Consider the following 12,727-nt stretch of genomic DNA (forward strand, 5'->3'; position numbering starts at 1 on the left):
CTGTAGAGGGCAGTGTCACTGGCCCTCATATGTGGGATCCGAACCGGGGCGTTCTGTCGTCCCAAGCCAGTTCTTAACCATCGCGCCACTCAGCCGGCCCAACAATCATGATTTTTTTTTATCAAATCTTAAAACCACATATAATCAAAGAAAATGAGAAATATCATTTCTTTAAACTCAAAGATGACAATTATTAGCACCTTTTTATTTGTATACCTAGATGTTTCTCTACCAATCTTTTCAAATGGGGTTCCTTGAGAGAATTAAGCTCTAATACCCTAAGGCATTCTTTGTATGTAATGAATTCTATATGTCTTGCTTGGTATTAGCTATATGTATCATTGTTGTGAAAATTGAAAAAAGTCATTTAGAATTCATTTCTGTTCTGTTCAAATACAGGAATGGGATATTAATGTCTATTGTTTTGTGTTTTCATGTCACATTTAGTGTGCCGGTGGTATGTAGAACCACCATCTTTCCCCCCACAGGTAATTTCCTATTAAACCCAGAAAGATTTTACCTATATTTATTATTGATATGTTAATTGTTGGTGAGAAACATTTGCTGAAGAAAACTGGCTTATGTCCACATTTATAATAATAGCAATCCTTAATAGTCAGCAGTATTACTTGAAACCAATTAGGGCTTCTAGTAGGTTTGTTTTAATTCCTCTTGGTGTTCTAAGGATTTCTGGCACTCTTACAGCTGAAAGACTTGGTGATTCTCAGTGGCTGCTGTTTTGTGAATTTTCATTGTTTAGTCTAAAAAATACTGTTTGTAAAGGTATAATTTAGAAACCAAAATATGGTAAAGACAGATTGCGAATGAATTTCAGGAAGGCTAGGAGGGAAAAGCAGTTGTTAGCATCTTTAAAATTGGTACTGCTTATGAAACCAACTAGGTATTTTTAGGGTCAGAATGGTTGTGGTCATATATAAATGATGTATACTACCTGTTTTGTTATATATATTGATATATAAGACATTTTTACATAATCCATAAGAACTAGTTTGTCATGATTCTATTGAGGATTGGAAAAATAACATGATAGAAACTGGTATCTTTTGAAATGAGGTTCTTCAGTACCTTCCCAAGGGATGAATTGGAAATACATTAATCTTAAGAATATTACTCTAAATCTAAGGTAGGTACAGCATTGTAGCTGTTTAAGTTTGATGGTTGGAATGGCAAGGGGCAGCAGGCCAATACAAAAGCTAAAATAATATCAAAACATTTTCACTTTAAAAAGACCTAAGATGATATTATCATGAATCTTCATTCAATTATAATAGGATTGAGTCTCTAACATACATAAAGATAATTTTTGTTTTGAAATAGTCTGAGGAAAGTTCCTATGGTCCTCTTTTGATTCATGCAGTGTTCTACCTTGTAGTTTTATCATCATCACCATCTGGCGTTATTAAGTGTCACAGCTATATTTTGTGGGTTAGCACATATAAAGGAAGTAAAGAGTCATTGCATTCTACAAAAAGATGGTATTTTACTTATAGTATCTGGCATATTATAAATCAATTGAAGTACCTGGAAATAGATATTTCCAGAGCGAATGAATTGGTTTTATTTAATATCAGTTGTCCACATTAGTCTAGCTAAAAGAATGGTTTGTGGGCAGAATTTGGAGTGGTTTTGTTTTGTTTTGTTTTTAATATAGAATTTGGAATTTTTAATATCTGGGGAATGAGTGCGACTCATTTTAGTAAAAGCAGTGTGCAAGAAGGTGAAATTAATAGCAAGCAATGGTTAGATTAGCACAACTGGGAAGGTGAGAAATGGGTAGTAGAGAGCTTAGGGGGCTCTAATTTGCTTAAGGACATTAAAACGGGTCATTTAAAAATGTCCAAGATGATTGTGTTGCCATAGTTTGAAGATTGTTTTTCCCCCCTTGAAATGATAGTCTAGTGCTGTTGAAATAGAGAAGAAGAAATTGAATTTCTATAAGGATATATTTAGGGGCTTTAATGCCATGAGATCTGCTTAAGTTGACTGATAACACCATTCTGTGTAGCCACAGTGGTTCAAAATAAGAGTAGAAAAAGTTCTATCAAGGAACATTTTGTTTTTATCATTTTTTCACCTGAATACACTTTTTTTTTTCCTTCCAGTTTTTTGGCTTTGTGAGGAACCTTATCATCAAAGACAATGGCCAGCAATGTTACCAACAAGACAGATCCTCGCTCCATGAACTCCCGTGTATTCATTGGGAATCTCAATACTCTTGTGGTCAAGAAATCTGATGTGGAGGCAATCTTCTCAAAATATGGCAAAATTGTGGGTTGCTCTGTTCATAAGGGCTTTGCCTTCGTTCAATATGTTAATGAGAGAAATGCCCGGGCTGCTGTGGCAGGAGAGGATGGCAGAATGATTGCTGGCCAGGTTTTAGGTAAGGTCTGGGTTGATTTAATTTTTACATTGATTACGTAATTCAGATAGGAGAATTTTTGTTTTTCGACATGAAGCTAATAGTCAGATTTTCTGAATGTGACTGATTCAGCCTAATAAAAATATGTTGGGTTTATAGGTATAATAGGCTAAATAAGGATGTTATTTATCATGCTGCTTTGTGTGGTTGAGACTAGATAACCCACACGTGGCAGTTTTGAGTAAGGTAGGGGAGGTAGGAATATTTCATAGGTACAGTTGTTGCCTAAATGGCTGTGCCTACTGCTCACACTCGGGGAAGACAATATAGCTTAGTCACTCATGAGCTCTGAAGTCACATTGCTTGGCTCTGCATTGGGGCTTCACAACTGTGTGTTGGACAGCCTACGTAGCTTGGTTGAGCCATAAATTTTCTCGTCTGTTAAAATGAGGTAATAGTACCTCAGTTTATTATTTATTCTTACCTGAAGTAATAGTACTTTGGGGTGTCAAGAGAATTTGGATAAATTGAAGATTGAGATGATTCATGGAAAGCTTCCAGCATGTTACACTCAATAAAATGTACTTATTGTTACATCTGTTTTTAGCAGCGTAAACTCTGGTTATGTTTTAGATACTAGTTCTAATAGGAGCCTTCTCTGTGATCTAGCATGTTCAAATGTTGAGAAATGAGATGTGAGCTCTGCTCAGATAATGGTTTATATTCTAAACTTTAGAAGATCTCCATTGCATATTATATTGAGTCTATTAGAGCTCATAAGTTTTCCTAATGATTGTAGAATGTCATTTCCTTGAGTAGTTTTCTAATTATTAGTTTCTAGGATTTGCTGTAAGTCTGTTATTTGATATAGGTTATATTTTCTGGGATGCGAATATTAATGGAAGCTGAAGGGGGTTTGTAAGACAAGTCCATTATATTTTCTTATGAGTAAAAAAGAGTAAGCACACGTCTTCTGCCAAGAATGGCTACTTACATTGTTGATAATACGTTGTGTTTACCAGTTTAATTACTTAGCTTAGATTTATAAGCAGTTCATAATTGAATGAGATATTTTTAGTGTTTAGAATATTCCTGTGGTAGTGTAAATTTTTGTTATCAACATTTTCAGGAGCTTGTATTCAGTTTTTTAAAATGCATAATGTACAACAAATTTGAAGTCCAATTTATGTTTCATTACCTACTTGGCTTCCTCTCTTTAGTTGGAGTAGATTGTTTCCCCTTAAGTGTTTCCATGTTGGTGTTTCCCTATAATACAATTCAAAACTTCAGAATTTCATAAAGATTATAACAGTTAATCAATGTTTACAGCAAATAACGTATAGAAAAATTTCAGCAGTTTTTGAAACTGTTCATTGTTCGATTATGGTATCTCAGTGACTTTCATTATAGTTCTTTCTAGAATAAATATTTTGTGTAATTTGTATTTGATTTATGAACACTTGTCAAATGCCAACATTTTTAAAATACCAATTCCAATGGATTGGGAAGGAAAAATATTGGAAGTTGGGAGAACCTTATATATAATCCTTAACATCTAAGATACATAGAGCAATTGTAATTGAGAATACAGAAGAAATTTTCATACCCATTTGCTCTACACCCAAAGTACAGGAAAACTCAGAATATATAAAACTTTGGCATCTGTAAAATGACTGTGGCAAAAATGAACTCAAACAGGAGTTTTGTGAGAAGTAGTCAAATGAAGCCAGGTTTTTTATTATACTTTGTCATGGAAAATTTTTAACACAGAGTTGAGAGAAGTAATGAACCTGTATGTCATGTACATCTCACTTAGCTTAATAAATAACAACATTTAACAGATACCAGCATTTGGGTAATCTTGTTTTTTATGTATCAATTAAAAAAAATTTTTTGTTGTTGAGTATTAAGACTGCCGTGTATATCTAGCAGATAAAAGGACTTTTAATCAAAATTCAATCCGTGTCCATGTATGCATGTGATTACATATGTTTAAATCTGGGTTTCTCCATCCGTTTCCCATTGAAAAAATTCATCACATTTCATTTGTTGGAGAAATCTTTAGTATTTTCCCACTCTGTACTGATTGGTTCCTTGTGACATTTGTTCTTTACCACGTTTTGTGTAATAACCTGGAGCAATGCTATCCAGCAGAAATAGAATATGAGGCATGTAGGCGATTTAAATTTGAGAATAGCCATATTAAAAGAAGTAAAAAGAAATGGGTGAAATTAAGTTTGATATATTTTATTTAACTCAACATACCCAAAGTATCATCATTTCAATATATATAATCATAAAAATATGATCAAGGTATTTCACTTCTTTCCCATACAAAGTCTTTGAAGTCCAGTGTGCATACTTCATTTAAAACACATCTGAATTCAGACTCAGTACATTTAAAATGCTCAATAGCCACTTTGGGCTAGCACCTTACCATTGTAGACTGTGTAGATCTAAAGACTTGATTCAATTCAGATTCTATTTATTTTGGTGAAAATGTTTCATGGAGTGTGTTATGTACTTCATACTGTTATCACATCAGATGACCTAATGATTGTCCCATTTTAGTGATATTGAGAATAATTTGTGGGTTCAAGTTTTATATCCTGATCTGTCTGTGATAAAGTTTACCATCAAATTTTCACCTTATGGTGATCATCCATTGATGATCATTGCTTAGGTAATTCATTAGGGGGTTGCAAAAGAGTGGCTTTTCTAATTCCTTCTGCACATAACTAATTTTTCTAAAATGAGCAGAGCTCTTTAATATTTGTTTTTTCTGCAGTACTCTTCACACTGGAAAGGCAGGGTAAATCTTTTTCAAATTTTGGTGTAATTAGTTTGACCCTATCAACCTTTATATATATATATATATATATATATATATATATATATATATATATATATATATATATATATATATATATATATATTTTTTTTTTAGCTGAGCCATCCTGCTACCTATTGGTAGCTTAGCGGCTGCTCAGCTCAGGCTGGCATCGAACCGCTGTTGCTCAGAGCTCAAACTCTTGAGCGAGCTCTTAACCAAGACCCTATCAACCTTTAAATAATCATGGCTTTATTTTAAATTGTGTTTTTAGTCCATTGGAAATAATTTTTAAGAGCTCATAATATTTTATCTTTGGCCAGTGGGATCACCTTCAACTTCGTTCTTGAGTCCGTAAGATCTCCCTAATGTAATGCATTGCTTCCTTGCTTTCTGCATTACAAGATATTCCAGGTCATCTGGTCTATATCTTGACCTGATCCTGGAATTTGTCACTTTTTCCTAAGAGCCTTGGCTCTTTTTAATGGGAATCTCTTAGAAACCACTATCTGTATGTATTGAGTGTTCATTATTATTATTATTGAATTTTTACTCTGTTTAGTGTCTGAGCAGTAGGGGGGACTTATTTTTTTTAACAAAAGAAATCAATTTTATGTGCATTTTGTGCTATAGTTTAAAAATAACCATACCTGTATTTTTACTACAATTAAGATTACGAAATAATTTTATTACTACACATTCTATTGTGAGTATTGAACTCAGTACTACAATTTAGAATCATGAAATAATTCTTTAATAAGGTTCTGTAATCAACTTTGATATAGTTTAGTTCTATTTAATTTTATTTTAAAATTGCTTTTTAAAAATTTTAAGCCTGTCTTTAGTTTTATAAACATATTATTCCAGAGTCAAAACTCTACAAGCAAGGTTGTTATAAACATATGTATATTATTAGAAATGAGTTTAGTAAACCCAGGACTCTGAAGATTATTCATAAATGTAGTGTTTAGCAAATACACCTTATACTAAAAGTCTGTTTTTCAGTTGGTCATTTGATGAACTGAGTTTTGGAGGCCAGCCTTTGTCTACTTGGTTTTTGACAAATTGGCTCTGTTATAACAAGAGAAAACATGGAGTCTTGTTTGGTAGGCATTAGGTAGCAGGATGAGTAGCTGGCCACTGAAGTAGGTATTTTAAAAATCATGTTGTATATGGAAACCAGGATATTGCTCCTTTATTTTCTTTTTCTTGGTGTGATTTTATGTTCGTGCTTGTAAACGCTTATTTAAGCAATTCACTGTCTGCATAGTTTTTTTTTTAAGATTTTATTGGGGAATTGGGGAAGGGGAGAACAGCCAAGTTGTCCTTGCAGTCTTAGCTGTGGTGGGCACAGCTAGCTCAGCTCCAAGTCTAGTTGCCATCCGGCCACCCATCAGCTCATGGCTGCTCACCTCAAGGTGCCATGTTCAATCTTAGTTGTGGGTGGGCATAGCCCACCATCCCATGTGGGAATCAAACTGGTAACCTTGTTAGGAGCACGTGCTCTCACCAGCTGAGCCATCCTGCCACCTGTTGGCAATTCAGCTCTGGCACAGCCCACTGGCCCATGTGGGAATCGAACCAGCAACCCTGTTGCTGCTCAGAGCTTGCGTTCTTAACCGACTGAACCACTCGGCCGGCCCGGCATACTATTTAACAAGCATATTTTTGTGGAACTTTACAGTTGATCCTATATGTGAGGGGAAACTTGAACCATATTAATTCATGAATTGCGATGTATTTTATATCTCTAATATATTTGTGCTAATTTAAAATGCACAGAATCATTCCTGGAAAGGCAACCGTTAGTCATTGATACTTTTCTCCTATGATAGTGACTGAATGAGCAGAGTGGGTGCTCTGAGTGGTAGGAGTTTCATTGAAGTGGGAGCTAAGATAAAAGATACCAAAGACAAACCTAATGTTTTATTTATAATGAACACTTTTTTGGTACAGAACAGAGGATAAAGTAATGAAAGATGAAGTCAGCCCTGTAGAAATTCTTGAGCCTTTTTTATATGACAAGGAAAGATGAGATAATAGTTGTTGATTTAATGACTACACTTTTAAAAGTTGTAATTTGAGATCCAGCCCCAACAGAGTTGTCATAAAATTTTTATTTATTTATTTATTTATTTCAGATATTAATCTGGCTGCAGAGCCAAAAGTGAACCGAGGAAAAGCAGGTGTGAAACGATCTGCAGCGGAGATGTACGGGTCAGTACCAGAACACCCTTCTCCGTCCCCTCTACTCAGGTCCGGAACTTTATTATTTATAACTGCATTGTGTCCATCAGTGGGCATCTTCTCTATCTGTTTTCTGGATGTGGGGAGGGTTAACTGTAGTATGTTTTATCTGTGTAAGAGTAAAGCTTTATTAGTTTTGTGTTAATATACCTCCTTTTCTCCCATTTCCCAGAGAATTGTTAGAATTCCCTGAGATTTTGCCTGTTAAAGAACAGTTGGGTATTTATAGCATAAATTTAAATCCTTCAAGAGTTGTTTAGCTTCTAAAAAGCTGGGGATTAAGAAAAGGAAGGAGGATGGCATAAGAATGTTTAGTTTACTGTTAAAACAATCAGCGCTCTTATTTTAGCTATTATGTTGTGTGTTGAACTTTTAGCAAACTTTTGCCAAAAATTGCAATTTGGTCACTGCATGTCCAGTGGCCTGAGGTGCTTGAAATTTAGTGATCTGTTGTTTGAATGATTGGGGATTATTCCATGCTAATCTGTTGATCTATTTTGTGGTTGATTTGGCATGGGTGTTGGGGTTTTTTTCCCCCATCTGCTGTTGTGAATTTACATTAACAGCTCCGAATTAATACTCTCCGGTATTTATTTTTCAGCTCCTCTTTTGACTTGGACTATGACTTTCAACGGGATTATTATGACAGGTATGTTAAAGGTGTTTTGTTTTGTCTATTCTGGTAAAAAATCATCTAGTGAGAGAACCATTTTATTTTTCTATTTTGTAGTAATGAATTTTCCCTTTTGTAATAATGAACAACAAACGTTTTTAAACGAAGTTCCCTATTTTCTACCAAACTAAATGAAAAATACCTTGTCGCAAATCCTCAGGTAGACTAGGTAAAGTGACATTTCTCTTAATTTCAAAGAATCAATTTATATATCATTAGGGTATATGGAGACATGTCCAGTATTTTCTGGACTAATGGCTTTTCTTGAGACAAGTCAGTTTTCTTTTTGTTTTGATTTGTGTGCCAAATAAAAGATATAACTGATTTGCCTAATGATGAAATGGAACTTAATTTGCAGTTCCATGTTCTCTATTTTTTCCCTGTTGCATACTTGCCACTTCACTTTGCATTGTATGGGATTAGAGCAAAACTAAAAAATGATCCCTAACCTTAAAAATCCTATATTCACCTTTAAGCAAACCAACTAATACAAAATAGGATATAGTCAGCATATATAATGAATCAATAGAAATGCTGTAGAAGTTAAAGTGTTATTAAGACTTGTGTTATAGATTGGGGATCGTAGTATAGTTCTAAAAGGCAAGGGTTGGAATAATGATTATTTCCTTTTGTGCGTTCAGAACAGCATTAGTATTTATTTATTGAAGAGTCACGAGGAAAAAAATTGGAGGATATGTGGGTAGGGATAGGTTATGGATGGCTTTGAAAGATGGATTTAGACCTAATGTTGTAGGAATTAGTTATTGGGGAATGGTATGCTATGCAAAAAATATCAGTATCACATTGGCGTTCTGATATTACTCTTAGTGAATGTTAAGGAAACATTAAGTATATTTGGTTTGCTGCATTTTAAATTATGCAGTATATGGAAGTATTTGAGAATATTAATACATTGGACATGATGAGAAATCAATATAAATTTTTATTTGCTATTTTTCTTTCTAGAATTCCAGTATTCTTATCATTAGTATTTCTATATTGCATGCATATATATATATATATATATATATATATATATATATATATATATATATATGGTTAAAATTAGATTAATCCCTGCTTTTGAAATAAAAGTAATTCTCTCGATTTGGGAATATTTTGCAGAAAAGAAATATTTGGACTGAGTTGATCAATTATGCAAAGGGAGTTGGGTAAAGGAATGAAGTCAGCCAGTAAACAGTATGAGTGAAGACCTAAACATGTACACTTTGTGTTTGAGAAATATCACTTAGACTATGGAGGCCAGTTTTTAAAAGGCCAAAAAAATAAGACTGGAAAAAGTGTGGATCTACATTGTAAAAATCCTTGAATGCCATAACATAAGGTTGTGTGATTTGAGTCTCTCATACATCATCAAAATGGTTATTTCATTTATCCTTAGAGATTCCTTTCTTTTTTTTTTTTTTTTAATTGGGGAAGGGGAACAGCCAAGCTGTTGTCCTTCAATCTTAGTTGTAGAGGGCACAGCTAGTTCAGCTCCAAGTTCAGCTGCCATTCGGCTGCCCAGTGGCAGCTCGCAGCCACTCAGCTCAAGGTGCTGTGTTCAGTCTTAGTTGCGGGTGGGTGTAGCCCGCCATCCCATGGCGAGAGTCGAACCGGAAATCTTGTTAGGAGCACATGCTCTCATCAGCTGAGTCATCTGCTACCTGTTGACAGCTCAGCGGCAGTGTAGCTCTGGCAGCTCACTGGCCCTTGTGGGAATCAGTCGGCGACCCTGTTGCTCAGAGCACACACTCTTAACCAGCTGAGCCACTTGGCCGGCCCCATTAGAGATTTTTTAAGATTTTTATTTGAACAGATACGGGGGTGCCCCCCCAAAAATGTATACACGTGACTTGTATTCATCTTTTGTTATTGGTATATATTGAGAGAGCGCCAAATCCTAACCACTAGACCACCAGGGAAGCTATCGGTATATATTGAGTATTACAATTTTAGTACAGTTTTTTTCCTTTCTTAAAATGTGTATACATTTTTTTGGCACCCTCTGTATTTTGAAAACTGTAATGATGTTTTTTGTACTTCGAAAATATCAAAATATAGAAGTAGCAGTCCTTAAGAGTTGAGAGAACGGATCAAAAAAACCTTGGTCACTGTTTGAGTGACTTAAAGACCCTGAAACCTAGTGAGTTTGTCAGAAGCAGCGGTGCTTTACCCTTTCTGCACATAGGAACCTCTTGGCCACATTTAAAAGACACTCATGCCTAACTACACCTGTAGAGATTTTTATACAGTTGGTCTAGGTAGACTCCTTTTTTTTTTTTTTTTAAGGATTTTATTGGGAAACTTTTTCTAGGACCCATTAGCTCCAAGTCAAATAGTTGTCTTCAATCTACTTGGGAGGGCACAGCTCCGTGGCCCATGCCAGGGATTGAACCGGCAACCTTGGTGTTATAAGCACTGTGCTCTAACCACCTGAGCTAACTGGCCACCCCTTAAGTAGACTCTTAACCTTACGTATTGGTGTATTGTTTTTAAAGCCTCCCAAGGAATTTTAATGTCCAAGCAGGGTTGAGAAGTGTCGTTAACAGAGGACCAGGAAATAGTTTTATTTCTGTGATTCTTATCCCATTTCTTTGTCATGACTCCTTTTAGAAAAAATTTAATATACATTTTTTGAATATGGGTATCATGGACTCTTAGCATAAGAAACTCCTGTTTTTAATTGAGTGTATGGAAATGTTAATAGTGTAAAATCCTACCTTCATGTGAATAGTCCTCTAAAGTTTTAGTTGTCTTGTTGAAGCAGCAAAACTTGAACCATCCCTATCATCTCACTGTAAATATGTTTGTTAAAAATTGTTTTAAGTGAGTTATTTTGCAAGGCTTAACTGATAAAAAGAGAGATCCAGAGAAGAAGGAATAGTGAAGAAATTTAGATGTTTGCAGAAATACCTTCAAATTTCTTACCACTGCTATTTGGTACTAAAAATTGGTAGCAGCCTACTGTTGGCCTTGTTTTTCAGTTTTTAAAGAGGCAAGAGAATACCTTTGGTTATTGTCTGATATATTGCTTATATTATAGAATGTCAGTGAAAAGTAATGTTTTTCCTCTTCCATTCTAATCTCAGCCAATAGAAAAAGACTTCTGAAGACTAAATAAATGGTACAAGTACATAGTAGCTGGTAAATAGTTAATTCAAGTATAGTACTGAGATAATTGTGGTGGGGAAATGAACAGGTTTAGAGTCAAGTGTGGAAAAACTAAGGAAAATGGTGATGGTTTCTTCTCAGAAGTTATCTGAAGGTACTTTATTTGCGAGGTTAAGATTTTTGTTGTTATTTTAGTTAGTAACATAGTGATCCTAAATCAACTATGTTGGATTCTTTATTAAAACAAGATGGGAAATTGTCTCTGAGGTGTGCTATAAAAATTCTGGGTTTCCTATGTAAATGGGAGTTAAATCAGTGTCTGCTTAGTTACTTTAGTCATGCCCTTAGAACATGAAATCACATGCTAAATGTTTCAAGACAGATTTGGCATTTCTTTAGATCATTTCTTTATTTCCAGCTTTTTGGGATCTTGAGGTCTACTATCTACTGTTATGGTAGAGGAGGCAGCTGATAGGGAGCAGAGAAAAGAACGATTGAGGAATCCAAAGATGCGTCACTTAGCAAAGAAGGTCATGACCAAAGTCATATATGTAATCTCAGTTTTTTATCCCTAAAATGGAATAGAGGTTTATGGACTAAAACATAAAAGGGAGGAAGTTTCATTATGAATGACCCCAAAATATTATTGTAATTATTTGCAATCAAGAATTCCCAATCTTTTTTAAGAGCATTAGGATACTTGTTCATTATCAAGCTCCACTGATTCTTATACGCTGTTACTTAAAATTACACTTTTCAATTAGTATATTAGTAACCCTATTAATAGTGACATACATCATAACTACTGCATTATTTTGACACTAATTAAATGTCAAAATGAAGAGACCTGTGGACACCCTGCTACCCTTCCCCCCAGAAAATAATTTCCCTAGCATAAGTAGGGTTCTTTCTTTATTTAGGTGTGCAAGTTTTCCAAACTAATGCATGGTGAAATGAAGAATGGTTGGTGTTTGTTTTCTAGACATCCTCCTTAATAGTTATTTCAACTTTTTAAAAAACTTTGTATTATGGAACATTTTGATTCAGCTGTGTGTGTATAAAAGACTAGTATATCAGTAAAAGAGAAAGACTACTTTTATAAAACATAACCACAATACCATTTATATTTAAAATAATAGAATTCCTTAATTTCATCAGTTTTTGCAGACTTGGTTTTCCAGGTTGTATTTTGTATTTAGCACATCCTTCTGTCACCTATATTTCCTGTTCATGGGTGGGTGGGTGGGTAGGTAGGTAGGTAGGATATAGAAGGCTTGGTGCATTACTCAGGTTCTATTTTTTTTTCTTTTTTTTTTGCTATGGTGGGGTGGGAGAGAGGCCAGAATATTTCATAAAGGTATTACGCATTTTAAACATGACTTTTTAAAATATTTTTTATTAAATATATTGGGGTGACATTGGTTAGCCTGACATAAGACAAGACTTTAGAAATGTAATGTGTGTTTTGTAAGGAGAAGCATTT

The 12,727-nt window shown here is 34.5% G+C and overlaps 1 protein-coding gene across 9 annotated transcripts in view; it reads left to right on the plus strand.

Annotated features, from left to right (window-relative positions):
- Positions 1 to 12,727, plus strand: part of HNRNPC (heterogeneous nuclear ribonucleoprotein C) — a 60,515-nt gene that overhangs the window by 33,144 nt on the left and 14,644 nt on the right. For 5 of the 9 annotated variants that reach the window (XM_019628785.1, XM_019628782.1, XM_019628781.1 and 2 more), the window contains 3 exons: positions 2,124 to 2,401; positions 7,352 to 7,466; positions 8,059 to 8,106. In XM_019628785.1, the coding sequence (XP_019484330.1) occupies positions 2,161 to 2,401; positions 7,352 to 7,466; positions 8,059 to 8,106 (404 nt within the window). In that variant the 5' untranslated portion in view covers positions 2,124 to 2,160. The remainder of the gene's footprint in view (positions 1 to 2,123; positions 2,402 to 7,351; positions 7,467 to 8,058; positions 8,107 to 12,727) is intronic. The other 4 variants (XM_019628787.1, XM_019628786.1, XM_019628788.1 and 1 more) reach the window with 3 other exon arrangements.

This window comes from Hipposideros armiger, unplaced genomic scaffold (genome assembly GCF_001890085.2).
Source record: "Hipposideros armiger isolate ML-2016 unplaced genomic scaffold, ASM189008v1 scaffold_807, whole genome shotgun sequence".
NCBI lineage: Eukaryota > Metazoa > Chordata > Mammalia > Chiroptera > Hipposideridae > Hipposideros > Hipposideros armiger.